This window comes from Acromyrmex echinatior, chromosome 8 (genome assembly GCF_024713525.1).
Source record: "Acromyrmex echinatior isolate Ae372 chromosome 8, ASM2471352v2, whole genome shotgun sequence".
In the NCBI taxonomy this organism is placed as follows: Eukaryota; Metazoa; Arthropoda; class Insecta; order Hymenoptera; family Formicidae; genus Acromyrmex; species Acromyrmex echinatior.
In genome coordinates this window covers 10,840,068-10,858,872 of record NC_141859.1, presented here as the reverse complement: position 1 = coordinate 10,858,872, position 18,805 = coordinate 10,840,068, and the positions used below count along the sequence as shown (strand labels likewise).

General features: G+C 34.6%; 1 protein-coding gene across 6 annotated transcripts in view; it reads left to right on the top strand.

Moving 5' to 3' along the window:
* The window catches only part of kug (FAT atypical cadherin kugelei), a 407,027-nt gene that overhangs the window by 361,559 nt on the left and 26,663 nt on the right, over positions 1 to 18,805 (top strand). For all 6 annotated transcript variants that reach the window (XM_087408611.1, XM_087408606.1, XM_087408610.1 and 3 more), the window contains exon 6: positions 3 to 64. In XM_087408611.1, the coding sequence (XP_087264737.1) occupies positions 3 to 64 (62 nt within the window). The remainder of the gene's footprint in view (positions 1 to 2; positions 65 to 18,805) is intronic.

Here is an 18,805-nt window from a genome sequence, read left to right as displayed (position 1 = left end):
AGGTCTTATCAGCACCAGTGGTAGGAAGCTCGATCGTGAGAATCAAGCGGAGCACGTGTTGGAGGTAAGTCAAATAATTGAATTTTTTTTTTAAGGGATTATAGTACCTTTGCGCACAGAAAAAGAAACTTTCGGAAAAATGTTTACTGTCAATTGAAGAGTTATTTTATTGTATAAAAAAATTTGTGTAACAAGGTATATATATTGATATAAAATTTTGTATATACGTAATCTTTAGATATTTTATGAAAAAACGATACGCGTAAAAAGTTGTTTTATTAAAAGTTATAAACAACACTATTTTAAAAATGTTTTCAAAGTTATTAAAAGAAAAATGTTTTCTACTAGACAAGGTCTCTAGATTTTTTTTCCGCTGAAAATGATGCGGTAAGTTTTTCAAATTCTTCCATAACAATATAATTGTGAATGAATTCGAAGCGTGAATAAACTTCGAAGAAACAGATTCTAAGCGCATCATGTTTTCGCAGTTAACGATGCTTAGACGACGATCTAATCAGTTTCAAAATCGTTAGAGCGAATCGTGTCCCCTAATGACGCGCTGATGCTAACAACTAATTGATGGATTGACGCATCCTTTCTCGTTTCGCTCGTTCATTCGTTCGTTTCTCAGCAATACTATCGATATAAAGTTCTGGAAACTGTCGCTTTTGCCTTCTCTACTTCGTCTGCTCGTCGGCGCTCGATATATTGTCGAAGTGGAAATGAGGAAGAAAATCGCATCCTCCGTGAGATTGAAAAGGAAAATGAGGAAAATCTGCTGTCTGTGACGAGAAGGCTAACTTAAAGATAGCACGGTGAGAAAAGGGGTAGTATGAACGAACGGGGGAAGGGCGGGAGGCAAGAAACCAAGAAACGAATGGACGACTTGGGACAACGACGGAAAGAAAGAGGGGTAAAAGTGGCAGAAGGAAAGGGAGGAAACTTCGGATAGAACAACGCTGAAAAGGGTACAATGGTACCTTCTTCTAAGAAGAAGAGTCGTAGGGTGAGACATCGGGGAGGCAAGACATTTCTCTGGGGAGGGTCGGCGCAGCCTCCCGGGGAATTTCTACCTGCATCGGGATTAAAGGAAGAGTCACACGATAGTCTCACGTCGTGTACGAACGGTAGACAGAAATTTCGCCGGGGCGATAAAAGTAGGGAAAGCGACGATACCAATTTCACCAAAAGGCTTCTATACGATTGATAGGATAAACGGCCTAACTTTATCCTCAGCGTTTTCCTTCCTCTACATTCACGAAGCATTCCCATTTTGAGAATTTCTTTAGCTGATAGACTCCCAGCTTTTTCTCAAAGTACCAGAACTCTTAAGATGTTCCAAAGCGTTCTACTGATTGAGTGTAAAATATTAGTGTAAATAGGTATATCCGAAGAGTATATTTTGTTAATAAATACACGAAAAGAACGATTTTGTTGAAATAACTGAAGATTTAATTAGATACAGATCTGAAAATAATTTTGTTAGGCTATCGAAATAATTATATAGGACATTCAAGCATAATGAGAAAAAAAAATTTTGATATTTTAGCAACAAGCTTGAGCGTTCTACATAATTGTTTTATAAAATGTTCGTAGAATACTTCACCGCTTACGGTGTAAATACTGTAAATGGTTGGTGCTTAGACCTAATGGTTTTGGGTCATTATAGGTCGGATCGCGTATATGTCTCTCGGTGTAAACGTAGCTTTTAGTATAAAGGACTTAAATATAAAAAAAAAATAAAACTCGTTTATCTTTCCATCGATCACTTTTCCGAGCGTTTGTCTGTTTCTTATATTATTAAATTTGTTCACGTTTGAAATTCTCAACGTATCTGTTTTTAAAACGAGATAAAAAAGTATTCGAGTATTGAAAGAGAATAAAGATGAATGCAAAAAGGGCAAGAAGAATGCAAAAAGATCTTTTATAATGTATAAAAAATCTTATGCACATACTCTTTTATGAATCTAAAAAATTAAACGTGCTTATTTAGACAAATATTAGCTTGAACACTAACTTTAACGAATAGTTTAACACGAATCATTTTCAAATTTGTATTTAACTACATTTTTAACTACATAATTGTTAGTTTTTTTTTTTTTAATGTAAGAATGACTATGGCGGCTCTTCGGCTGTTTAAAACTGTCTTAAGTTCAATTTTAAATTGTCATAAATTAAAAACACAAAACATCTTAAGATATTATTTGTCTTAAATTAAAAATCGATTTTATATATATATGAATACTATCGGCTTATAAGCAGAGGATTGCTTATGATAATATCATAAATTCAAAAAATTTAGATTTCATCTCTTGATCGCAAAACTTACAATACGTCTATTATCTTGACTCTAATTGCAGTTTTCTACAAATTCATCCCAACGTCATTTATCTGGCATTTATTGCGCGTTCAAAAAATTATTTTGTAAATAAAATTATAATAGATAATTCTTACTTTCATACATTCTAAAGAAAACTATTTTTTAACATTTCCCACTAATTTAAATTCCGACTTTTTCCTGAAATAGCATAATGATTAATAACAAGTGCTTATGCTGTCCATAAAATTTCATTCATAGGACTCACAATACGGCAGATTGTCGTAATGTTCGTGAAATTATGTAATGCCGCAAGTTCCGAACATATGCGAAATAGTTTCTAGATTTTATTTTTATATGAATTTTTAAAACGCGTTCGAAAATTCCTGAATTATTCACGACAGTTAAAGTGGTTCTGATACTACAAAATCGCATCAGGTAATGCCGGAAAAAAAACACATACGCGGAACATTACTGCAGTAAAGTATTTCGTGATTAACACAAGCATATGCTCGTCCCAAATTAAATTGCACGTTATTGGTTTTAATGGCCGTACTCTCGTTCATTCGCATGTCGCGCACAGTTTAAATTTTCAACGCAACCCACCGACTGATCTAATTAAGTGCACTCTGTAACAGAATAGGATATTGAAAATCAAATTGTATCATCGCTTTTCATTTTAAACCGTACATCAATATTTGTTACTAATACGACTAAGGATTATTTCACGAAGAACTATTGACAAAACTCAATGCTATTTATTTCGAGAAATAATATTTAAAATTTATGTCACATAAATAATATTTTCCGGAAGATACACAACGAGTACATCCCCTAAGTATTTAAATCCACCTCGTGTGAGTCTAATTTCGTTAGATATCATTACGGAAATTCTCTGACGGATCCGTAACGCGACCAGGAAATCACTTTAAGAGGCTTTGATCTTTCGATGCGGGTTATTAACAGCATGTTTGTGTTCGTAACCGAGTTAAATGAGTCTCGGCTCTAAAAACAAGAGTTCGTGAAAACGATCGCCTCCCCTGTGACCCTCCCCGTGCCACCTTCTTGCAGAGAAACTTCGACAATTTTGCAAAGTCTCTCCGCCACGAATAATTAATGAGTGTACGGAGCTTTCTCTTTTAGCGCTTTCTTTTAACGCAAGCTACGTCGATTACCTCTTCGTTATCAATCACGTGGATTAAATCATTCGTTCAGTTCATTACGCTCTTTGAGTAAAAGAAATGAAGTTTTTAACATCGACAAATATATTTTCATATAAGTATAATACATAAAGTATCTCCAAATATATTTTCAATAATTCATGTATATGAATGCAAAAAATATTCACATTACAGAGATCGGTGGAAAAATTAACAGAGCTTACTGAGATTTGAATTCACTATTGTCACAATTATTTCGATCATCTAGGTTTAAATGGTCTTATGGTTATTTTTATTATTCTACAATATAAAAATTTTTTTATGAACGACGTCTTTATAAAAAATAAACATTAATTAGCAATTTAATTAAAAGTTCCGTCCTAATATAAACAAAAAATTTCACGGAAATAACTATGTATATACGTGCTCTTGGAAGCTAAAGAACCTTGTATTAATCATGGAAAAAGTAGCTTTAGTCAATCTGGCTAAAATTGTGATATTTTATAGCTTATGAGATGCTGATCAAAAGTCTTCATAAGAAAGGAACAACTACAAAAAATGAATAGATCCTGCTTGTCATTTTTTATGATTGTGTTCACGATGGAGACTTTTGATTAGCATCTCATAAGTTAATCGCACTTTCAGCCAATTTGACTGTTTTTTTATTTACTTACCTAATAAGTGCGAAGTCTTAACTATATAAATACTTTTAATACGTTTAAAGAGTATAATTTTCATTTCCGCTTATTAAGATAATGTATTTTGATTAGAGAAGTATATAATCTATTTTATGCTATGTTAAATTACTAATATTAATGTTTACTTTCTAAAATTAAGGTTCTCTTTAAGATATCTCTCCTGTACTAATATTCTTTAGCACTCACTGTAAGAGACAAAATTTATGTGTCACGCAAGAGTAATCACAAGTCAATTAAGCTTTATTTTTTCATCGGTATTCTATATATTGAGCTTCTGCAAACGATGAAAGAGAACAATATATGCATTCAGCTATGTCCTTCTGTATTAGTTATAAAAATCCATTTTATTTTCGGATAGCACAATCCGAGTCTATTATAACTATGCCGAACATTGGCGAATATTGATATTGGCCGAAACAGCGATATTGGCAGCATGCTCATCTAAACGAAGTGCATATTCTGTAGTTTTCGCGCGGATCGTTAAATCTTCTTTTTATGACGCTTTCGCTCGCCAAACTCATTTATCTGTCATCGATATACCGCTTACAGTGTACAGCCCGATGTCAAAGGGCGGAGGCGACTGGCTGGTATTTTGGCATGAGAGGTCAACCGAGGTTGCGCGACCTGGTGACCGGGGTGACCGTGTCCCCCTTTTTCATAATTCCACGCATAATTTACGAGTATTCCCGTGAGCTCCGCTATGAAGAAGAAACTATTTCTCCGACCACGCGTATCTCGCGCCACCAGGCGCGCTTTTTTGCATACCGTAATACGGAAAGCGCTCGATGAATCTAAAATATTGACAATACCGTCTCACTTTCGCGTGTGCAATGACAGCAGATCACACTACGTCCTTTTGTTGTTCGATATGCATCGACCCGAGTGATTGAGTGAAAATATTGTGTTGCAAAAGCGAAAGCGATATAGAAACTGTCGAACTCACAAATATGTGACGAGTACTCGCTGAAGGGTTTTATTGACGTGACTATTGCGTTACCTCTTTTCAGTCAGGCTTTTCAATGCCCTTCTGTTTTCAAGTATATTTTAGTCACTCCTCCTATTTAAAGTAAGCGAGAAAGTTGCTTACTACCGTAGAACAGACCCTCTAACTGCTACTTGAAGTATCCGCTTGAGAATATTTCATCGAAATTTATGATCGACCAGGCATACTTGAATGCAAATCGAAGTCGCCGATAACAGATAATCCGAGAAGCATGTAAGAATCAATTTTTACTGAGCGTATCACTCTTGCAGACGCTGCAGCAAATTTCTGAATTAATTTTCCATCCTGTCCCTTCTAGGAAAAAAGATGAGGACGGGTAATCCTGATGAGAAATCGAGAAAGTTAGAAGTATTTAAAAAATGCAGTAGATTAATTGCACGGAATTTCTATTTGGTCATGCAAATTTCTTACTATATTTAAATAACTTTGAAATATTTTTACTTAGCATAAGTATTAAAGTGTAAATTGTTTTTAATCCTTTTAAAAAATTAAATGACTACAATTTTATTTTTTTACGATCTGCTTGTTGTTCTTCCAGACACTTAAAGATATACTTATTATTATTATCATTATTATTATTATTATTATTATTATTATTATTATTATTATTATTATTATTATTATAGGTATCTTAATTAATAAAAAAATTATGAAAAAATTTTACAGATTATTCTCTAGATCGCATTTAAAATATACAAAAATTAGCGACTATCTGAATCAGAAGTTATTTTTAAAAAAAGTAATAATATTTCCATTAGCTCTAATTACTTTAATAGAAATGTATGGAAAGATATTATGAAATAATGACAAAATCTCAATTTTTTTATATAAGTATTCAAAATGATATACGTAAAGTTACACTGCAATGCAGAAAATACTTATCTTGTAAATAAATAAAATATTCATTTGTTTCTTAAATCTTTGTAATTAATTAATTACAGTGAAATGTTGCATAAGTCAGTTTAAATCTGTAAAATACAAAAAACATTTAGAAAATATTGTATTATTTTTTTAAATTTTAGCTTATATCAGGTGTACAAGTATGAAATGCGGATTTTTTCCAAAAAAATCCGATTTTCCAAAAAAAACGATTGGAAACAGCTTGTTGACTAACGCTTAATTACTCTGCGAGTTGTTTTAGTGTTTGTGAATCGTCTTCGTCCAATAATGCTTGCAATTCTACATCTTCGTACTTTTTGATGGTTTTCCGTGTTCCTTGTCTGCAACATCGAAATCACCACTTTTGAAACGCCGAAACCATCGTTCACATATATCTTGCGATGGACCATGTTTACCATAAGCTTCTCGAAGTAATCGGTATGATTCAGCAGTTTTCTTCAAATGAAAACAAAAAATTAATGCTGTCCGCGAATGCTCTTTATTTGGCACAAATTTCGACATATTGAACACAGCAAAACAATACTATGCAAACACTTTTTCAATTTATCACTTATGCGTTTGACACTTGTTGATGGCACAACAAAATGGCATATACGTCAAATCTTTATACTACACACTGCATTGGTGCACCATCTGTTGTCTCGAATCCGCATTTCATACTTGTACACCTGATAATGTTAAAACTAAAGTAAATAAATTATAAAAATGTTTAACAAAAGTAGAATGTTACAAATATAATTTTCGTACATATATAGTTTGTTTTTAATATATAATAATATATACTTCTGCTATATAGTTCTATCATATCTCTAGTATGAATTGATTGAGTAGGAGATATGATAGGAGATATGATGAAACATACAGTGTTGCGCACACTAATATTGTACCATACTAGTATTGTGTGTATAACATATACAGGGTCTTCAAAAAGTCTGGAAATGCTAAAATATTTCGAAAATAATCAACTCTAGCGAAAAATATATAAGAGCAAAGTTGTAGGACTTCAAAAAATCTATCTAACTAATAAGAGGTTGACCTTAAGTGGAATCTGCAAGATCATATAAAAGTTAAGTTGAATTTTTTAAATGGAACTCCCTATTTTTTATTGCATATTCTTACAGCACACCTATATTTATGTAAAAATAAATTTTTAATGCAAAAATGAAAATAAGAGGAATAATCTCCAATGGCTTTGATCTTAACAAATATTATTCAGAACATGATTCTCAACGATATTCAAGAGGTTTTGGCCGCATCTACTGAAAAGTGATTCCGCGATCGATAGCGTCGCGTGTTCGCGCGTGAGCTCCGATTCATAAACCATTATGCCAGCCATCCCCTCGCCCTCGAAAGCTTTTTACCCGCTGTCTTCTTAATAGGCACGATTTTTCACGCTTTATCCAACCGCGACGTCGAAAAAATATACCTCCTTCTCTAAGATACACACGGACATATTTCAGGTTCGATCCCGTGCACGGTCGGTCGTTTTCAACATGCATCGCGTATATTAATAAGGTCGGTTCGGACGGGCACTTGGCGCTATCCTTCACGAGGTTTCTTCCGCAGATTCGCGAAAGGCTGCGCTTCCGCTCGAACACGGCGCGTAATGCACGCCGATTCCCGACAATCCCGACAACGGCACACCATAAAGCGAAAACGAATGCCGAGCTCGCTCAGCGCCTTTTGGGGATGATTAATGCCGAAACGCGTGATTCATCCCGCATAGACAAACGACTACAATTATCTCTATTTGTGCATTTAGTTCTGCGTATTTGAAAAAGTACTTACATTGTTACCTGTCGTCTACCATAAATCATAATAATTCTGCTACTGTTCTTTCATTTTCCCTTTTATTCAAAACGTTTGTAAAAAAAAAATAAGCGACATTAGAATAACACGACTAAAATAAGATGTCTTATCCGAATTAAATGTTATTTTTAATACTTAGGTATCTTTTTTAATACCTTCAATATTCAAAAAGGATAGCGTAATCCTCTCCCCCCCCCCCCCCCATTTTCATAGTTCAGACGTTTTTTCTGATCCCTTTTCACTTATTGCAAAATATCTTTTGTGCTACGACATTTTAGATTTTCAAAAATTCTTTCTTTTTTTAGATCTTTCTTCAAACGATGGATTAAAAAAAAATTAGTTAAAATCGATGCACTATCTGAGATACACACAAGCAAAAGAAAACGCTAAATTACAAATACCCGGATGTGGGTAGATAGGGACTTTTTTGAGATGTGGGCACTGAGGGTTAATAATATTTTGGTGTGAATTTATATACATATATCTAGTTATATTCGTAAAAAAGCTTCATGATGAATATTTATTAAAAATAAACGACAGAGAATAGGAAAGAATCGATAAATGATGTGAAACTGGGAAAGAAGGGACTGCTAGAGCAACTTTCATCCTACATCTTGATCTTTTCTCCCTTTTATATTCCTCGTAATCTACCCTACTATTTGTTCGCGAAAAACCTTTCGTCTTGCTTCCAGCCTCGTCACTCGGACACTCGGAAGCGTCGCTGAAGTCGCTTAATTGACATTCTTCCTGCACTGTCTTTCGCTTACCGTTGTAAGGATTATCGTCGCGACGCCCAACTCTCAATGTCTGAACCTTCTTACGACGGAAACTTCCAAGCCGATGCACGTGACGTTACCGTGACAATGCGAGAGTGCTGCCCAACGCCGTTATCAAAGGAACCGAGAAACAATAGGATAGTGCTTTCGTACGACCGTCATACGGAGATAAGGAGTTTCGCATCTTAAGAAATATCTAGAGAAATGCAAAAAGATCCATTCGAGTTGAATCTGTGCTATACATGCGATAAAACTTGCAAATATTTTACTCAACATAACGGATAAAAAGAGTAAATATACCTATGTACAACTATTGAAGGGATGGCACAAGGGAATAAAGGCACAATTCTACTTAGATCTTATATAATAGATTTTTCCAGAGATTAAGACATGAAAATAAACAATGAATTAATATTGTTTATATTAGTTAACTACAAAATATTGCCTTTTTATTCCATCGATTCTTTCCATTGCATTCTTTTTAAACAATACATGTTTCTCTCTTTAATTTTTACGAAATTTATATTATTATTAATTATACCTGTATGAGATAGAAAAATGTAAAAAGAATGAATTTTAAGACTTCTGTGGTCATATTTGGTTATAATTTTGATTTTCCTTTTCTAGAACAAGGTTTTAAAAAAAATTATACCTGGAATGAGACCCCATCTACTATTTAAAGATTAAAATTGTGTCTTAAATAGAATCATTAAGAACCATTTATAAATACTTAATGTTTTAATACACACTTTAATAAGCAACTAAAAAAAATGACAATTTGTCAGTTATTGTTGTTGCAGCAAATAAGCAATATTTTGAGTGTACATCGGTATCAAAAGATTTAATCTTTTTTGTCTTTCGACAAACGTTAATTAAAATGTCGAATCATTTAATTCTTTTTTCGCTTTTCTCCGAAATACGAAGTGTAAGGGAAAAAGGAATTGTTCTGTTCGCGCATCTAATGCATAAAGCTGTGTACAGCAGCGGTATATAATTAATGCCTGGCGCCACTCTCATTCGCCCAGTTTCTTTTTCTCTATTTGCTTTTCACAGCAAAGATCGCAAAAGATCAAGCTCGGTGCTTTTGCGTGCGGCGCTAGTAGGGAGAAAATAATCATGATGAATATCCAGAAATCTCCACTGGCGCAGTGGAAATCCTCCACAAATATCTCGTGTGTTTGCGGCCGAATGACGAACGAGATGCAACGAGGCGCGTGGTCGAGGAAAATTCTCGCGGAAAAAAAGACCGAGTGTGTATACTCCGTTGCGAATCCATTGTATTGCGATTCAGATTGTAGAAGGTTAATTGATGCAACGATTGTTTGTTGAAACTAATCATACTTTCAGTTACGGGGAAGATTCTACAGAGTGTTTATCGCGATTAAACGATTCCAAAGAAGAGCCGACATTTATCTAGACGAAGCGAACGTATTCGGCATACTCGGTAATAATTATTATATGTAATAATTATTAATTGCGCCTTAAGAAGCACGCTTTAATTGAAGGTAAACTTTACGACTGTACGATTGAACGGGGAGGTAAGAAAAAGAAAAATACTATCGCGCGCTGTCTTTACTCAACGTTTGATACGATGTGTGCAGAAACCGCGTCTCTTGGTCTTCCAGACAGAGATTCCAATTATTAACGACCACAATTACGCACGGCTTTCTCTGAAAACATCTTTAGAGTCTCGTCTTCACATCGAGATTCGTTCATACCGGAGTATGGGAAAGGAAAATAGCAAATTTACGGCAAAGTTTGAGCATCTTTGCTTCATGCATTCGATCATTTCGATTCCGATTTCATTAAATCATAAAATTACATTTTTTTTTGCTATAAAATTTAATATATACATGTATTTTTAATTTTTTTTTTTTTATTCTTTTTATTCACTAAATTGTATCGTATATATGCATGATTGTGATACATTAGCGAATCTTACTCTGTCGATATTTTTTAAAGAATCAATTGTTAATAATTTCCTTAAAAGATAAGGAACGTATCTATTACAGCAAACATTTCGGAACATCTGTGGGATGAAGTTGACTTTATTCCGACCTCAGATAGTCGTCCTTTAGCGTTTATCTAGCCGCTTAGTCACCTTGCGGGGTTGCCATAAGCGTTTTCCAATGCCTAGCTGCTAGCTAAACGATAGTTCCATCTGTTCACTGCTTTCACCAACTAGTTAAATACTTATTTTTTGCAGAATAGCTCATTGTAGCGGTAACATACGCTTATTAGTGCGGAATTTCACATTGAATTTCAAATATGATAGAAGTGCACCTGTGAATTAAATATAGTACAAGTAATCATTTTTGAAAATGCTGCAACTGCGACTAATATGCAACAGAGCTAAATTTCCGGTTATGTTGGAAGTCATAAATTCTATGAATTGTCATAAATAATAACATAAAAGCGCAGTTAATTTAAATTTTAATGCTTTTAACAATTTGACTGCCAGCTGACTTCGATATTGAACTTAATAGTACACTGAAAGAGAAATATTTGGTACGCATAACCATTAGTTGTTATGTGACTAATAAAAGCATTTTTATTTTTTCATTTAAAAATTGTATTGTTCTAATCAAAGACTGTTTTAACTAAATTTATTGTTCTAATCAAAATTTGAAATCAAAGTAACCAAATTTTAATTAGACAACACAATTTTTAAATGAAAAAATAACAAAGTTTTTATTAGTCACATATAAATAAAATTAATGGATCATACGTATCAAAACATTTCTCTCATTGCAGTGTATCATTTTAACACTTTATTGTTTTTTTAATAATTCATATTTCTTTAATGTCTTAAATATTTAATAAAATTATTCTTAATCGGATAAATAAAATCGTTGTTTAAATGAATAACGAGATTGTTGCAAGTTTTCTATATTGTCGCATAAATGTGTAATACAACAGTCATAGTGTTAATATTTGTCGTTTCTTGATGAAAAAAAGCAAGCTATTAATATAAATCAAAAATGAAAAGAAAATTGAGAAGTTTCAATATTTTTAATATTTACATATTTAGAAGAAGAGGCGCGGGGATGTAGTAGTGAAAAATAAAATTTGATCGATTAAAAAGATACTGGAGTTAAAAAATTTATTAATGCCAATTTTACTTCTTGTCGAAGAACATGTAATCAATGTATTTAATCAATTTCTTGCAGAAAATGTTCGCTTTGTCATCGTTCGAGAAATGGAGTAGCGATTTTGTCGAATTCTTTCAAAGTATAGAAACAAATGATAGACGCCGGTGCCAAGTTCGCAATATATTGGCGAGTCGATCTCTTTCCATCGGAATTTAAAAATTTGGCAAGTGTACTTCTGCCAGTGCGCCGCAACTCCGCCTCACGTCGGTAAACGAAGGAGACTCGGCGATCGAATGAATAATGAATGTAACAGTACATTGCCGCGTCTTTGACCAAACTATCGGTCGCTCGGCCCATTAATCTTTTATGATAATCTATCCACCATGTAGTCATTTCCGAAATCATACTCCGTGCGTGCGGGCGTAAATCCTTAGAGCGAACGGTCGTCGGAAACGGCCTCGACCACGCGAGAAACCGGCATGGAGTCTCCTTCAGAACGGAGTTCAAATTATGCATGCTTTTCTGCTCCGGCGAGCGAGTGATATTCCCTTAACGATCCGTGGGTTTACTCTCCCCCAAAGAGAAAGGGCGGAAGAGAGGAAGAGATTGAGAGAGAATAGACGGAAAGAAGGCCATAATATTTCGACTTGCCAAATAGAATGTAACACTGATGTGGATATTACGTGTTCGCTATCGCGGCGATCATCGACAGAAATCAAATTTTTTTTTCCCCCCATCGTGGAAAATGACCGTGAGTTCCATATTTTCTGGAAAATTAATCTTCGCAGAGGACGGTGGAATTCTCCGTTCCGGAAACACAAATTTATTATGACGCGAAATTAGAGCGAATGAACGCAGGCTTATTCTGACTTAGGTAACGCAAGCAGTCGGAGGAATTTCCTGCGGATACAGACCGATCATTATTAACGCCGAGCTTTAGGTAGATCTGAGAATATTTCGATATCCTCGAGATAAGCCCGTATTTCCCATTGCACTTTCCGCCGTCCTGCTATTATAATGGATCGGCTTAAGCGGAATTTTGCTTGATACAAGCAGAATGAGATTATTAAATCCTACTCGCTCGTTTCATTATTGCCGTGCTCGATCTCTCTGACCGCATGGGTGAACATTTCAAGCGACATTTCCAAATTCGAAGTCCAGCTGAGGTGATATTTTTCACAATAAATTATTTACAATGGTTTGAAGATACTTATTTAGCATCAGTAATATTAAATTGCTTGGCAATTTTATTTGCGATATTACGTCCAGCTTCAGTCTAAAATTATGTTTTAAGATGAAAAATAATAGACATGCAGTTTGAACTGTACTTGTAAAAATTCACACAATGTATTATTAGACACTAATCCGTATTCATAAACCTTATAATTAATTCATCTTGTGATGCTTTATGAATAATTTTATTGATTACAGAGGGTGGATTTAAGGAAACTTTAAATGTAAAGCGTGATTATGAATACAGGTCTCAGTCTTGACCTGTTTCACTCATCTTATGTTGACTATTTCTCGGTCCGTTTTCGTTTAATATTAAACATTTTGGTTTTTGAATGGATACAACATGGAAACTGAAAATAATGCTGTCCTAGAAACATGTCGAGCGATCACTGTTAAATGTTATAGTGTCAAATTTAACGTAAATCATCACTGCTCCTACTCAATTATATCATTATTTTATACTAAAAAAACAATGGTTATATTTGACACTATACATCGAATTTAACTACCGTTTTAGTATAAAGTAACGATATATTTAGTAGGAGCAATGGCGATTTAAATTAAATTAAGTTAAGTTTGACACTATAGATTTAACAGAGATTAGTACACATGCTTACTTGTTCCTTCGTAAAAGTCGTGCACTTTCGAAGCGAAGAAAGTTTCGAAGAGACCAAGGTAATGATCTTCTACTAGGCGCCATCGTCGACGATTTATGTTGTCTGCGAAGCAGCTTTTTCACCGGCGCTGATTCTCTCGCGATACGAATCTCCAATCCTTCGTTCGGAAATATTCCACGACGAGTTCGCCGAGGTTTGATGCTTCTTTTCCTATGTAAAAGAATCGCCTTGATCAGAACGTCAAGAAAATATCGTCGCTATAAAATTTGCGAAACCCTCGCTGACGATTTCTCACGTAAACTGAAACGGTAATCATCACTCACGACGCAACGAGAAAAGCAACTTTCCAGCTACTTTGCGAAACCGCGCGCTACATTCCACGTAGCAGTTTCGAGTTTATTATGGCCGACTGTCGCGAAGGTCTCGTCGTACCGAGTGGCGAGTTCCTCGGATTTAGCTGTAAACGCGGGGTTAAGTCTAGAGAAATCACCAGAGGCCGTGGATGTAATTACGGAGAGTCGAGCGAGAGGAGCAAAGGAGGGCGACGCGAGAAGGGAAGGCTCTGAAGAACTGCTTGGGCAAAGCATGAGGCTATTACCCCTAATCACGAGGAAAACGCGCGATTCCTCTCTGGAACTGCAGCCTCGCAGCGGGATATACTTCTCATTGGGGAAATGTTGCCAAGTTATTCCGAAAGTCCGACTGTTTTGTCGCATACTACTCAATAATAGAGTCATGTTTAAATCGGAGAAATAATAGGGCTCGACTGACACGCGAAATCTATCATGAAACTGCATCTCTCACCTTGTGTTAAATACTCACGTTAAAATGATAAAATTTTGTTAAGGAAGAAAAGGGGCAATACTTTTTCTTTGAAATTAATTAAACTTTTCTACATCTTATAATATTACTTTAGAACTACATTTTATTTATGAATCCTTTGATGAATTGATTAAAATGACTGAGAAAAGAAGTCGTCTTCTTAATTAATTGAAAATGAAAGATTTTTTGCAAATTGGTAAAACCTTCATCTTCGTTTCTTAATTTCAAATGCATTTTACTTTGATAGATTTAAACTAAACTAAAAAGTAATGCTATACAGATATTTAATGTTGAAAATTAAGAATAAAATTGAGATAAATAATTTTTTCTTGATATGTTTGCTGTAAAAAGAAGTGGAATGTATCAAAGAGTTAACCGTCCCTTAATCACAACTAATTAGCAACAAAGCGATATTGAAAGGATATTTTGTTTCATTTTTTTTCTATGGCTGTGCCAACTATAAATTTAAATCGACACAGCCTTTATTTTTATGAAATCAGCAAGAGCAATAGAATCGCAAATGAAGCAAAAAAACTAGCAACAAAAAAGCATTAAATGTATGTTTAAGATTTAGTTGATTCTGCAATGACTTTGCCAGCTTTAATATAGATATAAAGAACTAAGAGCTCCGGTATCTGGGTCATATAATATCTTGTATAAAACTATATAATAATTAATTTCAAAATGCAAATAATTTTTTTTGCTAATAGAAAATATTATGCAAAACTAATCAAAAGTTTGATAGTTTTGACATGCAATCGAAAAACATTGTGCAATGAAAAATGATACACTGACGAGAAACTCCGAATACCAAGTTGTCATCAATGAACATTCATCATACTTGTGATAAATCGCACATAAAAAAGAAAGAAGACATATTTAATGCGCAATTTAGTGGGATAATGATCTTTACTTAGAATTCGCATGTTTGCTGTGCTGACTCGTAATCTCGGAATCTCACCAACCCTTCCGTGGGGTTTACATAGATCGCATACCGATATTAAATCGTCGTAGTAGCCCGGAGCACTCCGAGTGAAATGATAAAATTGCGAGTGCTTGAAGGGAGTGCGAAGCAAGGAAAGCTCGTGAAGCACCTTCGAGATACGACGACACTCGGACGGATTTAACGCGATCGGCCAAGCGTTTAAATCTACCACGTTATAAGGGCCCGTGTTCATCTTGTACAGGGTGCTCCAGAAATGAGACACTTAATATATTCCTCCGCCTTGAAGATACGAGAAGATGACTGTGATGAAATTTATATAGCCTCGGAGGAACAAACGCGACATGACAGAATTCCGGATGCTGATGCACTTTCATTAAACGGGACACGCATGATTTTCATGTAATTAACTTCGTAAAAGGAAAATGACACTGTTGGAAAACACATTATCTTTTCATCATTTTTCGAAGCTATTGCCTATTTCGATTTCGAGAAGATTCTCTGCATGTTTTCGAGGCAAAGGAAAATTGTGTTCTTGTTTTGAAGGTTACTATTGGATTGGAAGGAAAGTAAATCGTATTTTTCGTTATTCTAAAATTGTATATAAAATATATTCGTTAAAAATGAACGAAATTTAAATTTCAAAAAGGATTTTAAAATTTATAATCTTTACTTTTGAAAAGTCACTATACTTTTCTAGTTTCTGTGAATTTGATAAGTTTTATACGAGGTTTTATATGTAGAAATTAACTACAAGCTGAATAAAATGGGAAATTTTTTTTCATTTTATGAATCTCTCACGTGCCAAAAAATAAAAACTTGTAAAAATTTTTGACTCTCTAATGTAAAAGCTGAAAGTTTTCCCTATAAAATCGTTTTTAAAAAATGTTCTTAAGATTTTTTTATTATTGAATTATCGCAGGTTAAATAAAAGGAGCATTTTTACTTTGGTCACAACTCCATAAAAATTATCATATTGCAATTTAAAAAAAAAACAGATTTTTAAGGCTGAAACTTTACTGTAAGTAAGTATAATAATATATATAATAGTATAATATAATATAGTAAATAACTTTGAACCAAAAGTACGAGAGGGAGAGAGAGAGATATTACTTTCCTTCTAACTCAATATATATAAGGTACAATGATTAAATCGAGTAGATGGATAAATTGAAAACAGAAAATACAAGATAAAAATTCCCTAGCTGCTCTGTTTAATGAATTCGAGTCGTTTTGTATAGAGATGTGACAGCGTGGATAAGCGCGCGGCCGACGCGAATACAAGGGAAATCCGGAGCTGTTTCGCATCATGTCGCAGATGAGAGTGCCCCGATATTCGGACCGACGTCCGGTGTATAAAACGGAGTTTCGTACTCCTAATTTAGTGCAGGTGTTACCCCGGAGGATCTGACGCGCATAGTCCTCTCCCGCGAGAGATGTCCCGAGGGACATTGGATTTACGTCGCGGTCTCTCAGCAGCCTTCCTCCGTTCTCTCTCTTTCCCTCTCTCCCAGGCGGAAATTGCTTCGTGAGAGGACCGATTATTGCACCGAAGAACGGCGGGGACGACCCCGAGACGGAGAATTTCGTAACCGGTCTGCTCTCTCATCAGTCTACCCGGCGGCTCTTCCGCCGGACGGATGGACAGATCACCCAACCGACTTCGTAATAGAACGCTCGTCGAGATGAGTCACATGCTTCGTTACTGATTTGCGCGAAGGTCCGTCTCTAGGAAAGACAAATCTATCTATGTATAGAATTGGACGTAGAACAAGGAACGTTCTGTTCTTATGAAACTAGGACGTGTAAAATTTATTTAGACGATACAAGGTAAACAAAGGTAATCGAGAATGCAGTGTGTTATTGTGACGAAGATGTAAATTAAATCTTGTAGCTGAAATGGTGCTCAAAAATAACCGCATGACTTATTCACAAAGTTTAATTATAAATTCATTTGATCTCAGTGACTTGACGACACATAGTTTATTATAGAAAGACGTCTCTCTTGACGCTTATAAATTTAAAATAATTTTTAAAAATAACAGCTCTTAAAAATACCATATCCTCTTTATTATTGAAGTGATTTTGATGTTTCCGCAGCATCTAAATTTGAAATCGTAAAAATAATGCGGTTTTCAATCTTCGTTTGCGCGATTCTCACGACGTTGCGAAGACCAAAATCTCGGATTTGCGATGTCGTCTCGGATGCGGGGACACTTGGTTTTACAACCCGAAACTCCCGTTTCCTCTTGCTCTTCCGGTCAGCACAGCCGACTGCCCAGATCGTACGTGCGATATTCGCGCATGAAGGTCCAGGATTTTCGCAGGACGAGGAGAAACGTGCGCGATAAGACAACGACTGTAGTAAATGAGAAAAAGGAGTAGCGGCTGTGTACGAAAAATCGTACCGACGGAGATAGTCTAGGAAACTATCGCATTACGTGGAGGAATACTCCCTGAACTTCTTTCTAATGCACCCTTTTTTCATCCTTTTTTATTTTCCGGCTAATAATCGATGCCGCGAACCGAGAGAAAGTGTATTTCTACACATATTTTACGTTTTATTTTCCTGAATAATCAAACTGAGAATTTAATTAATGCGCATACGCGCGTATCTTCGCTATAGTTGTGGAATTCGAATACATGGATATTTATCGCGACACGTGAAAAGAGAAAATGAGAGCACAATTTGTATATTAATAAATGCCTCGATGAGGAAAAGAGAGAGATTGAAATTTGCGTAGTAAAGCCGATCGCATGCTTTCATTATGAGAGATAGTAATAAATCGAGTCAACGATATGTTGATGCTGTGATTTGATTTGTTGATAGCCCAGTATCTGCGTTAATTTAACCATGAATTAATCAGAATTCGTATTAACTCGTTTATTCGCTGAAATTACCGTTGCTGGCTTTTCAATATTCGGATATTGCTAAATTTCGATAACATAGATCTCTCCCTTTTTCTCTTATAACGATGTTTATGATATTTTGCAATTAATAAAATTTTAATATTTATGAGATTATTATATTTATATATTTTTCTTTATATTATCGAAATCTGATTATCATAAAGATATAATTTTTAATGCAACGATTTTACATAATTCATCAGACAATCTTTTTCACTTTTATGCTTATTTTATTAATCTTTTTCAAGCTTAATCCAATATATGTTAATGTAACTAATGTATTATTCCATAATAATATTTACATATCGCTCATTTGTTACAACAATGACATAACTAAATTTTTTTTTTAGTATCCTATAAAAAAGGACGAGAACACAAAGAAAGAAAGAAAAAATATGAGAACATTTTTTTATTTCTCTACAATCAATTATTGTATCAAAGTGATATCGATTATCAATATCTAAATTGCATTTCAAAATTTAAATGATTCAAAACATGTAAATTTATTACTTGGAAAATTTCATT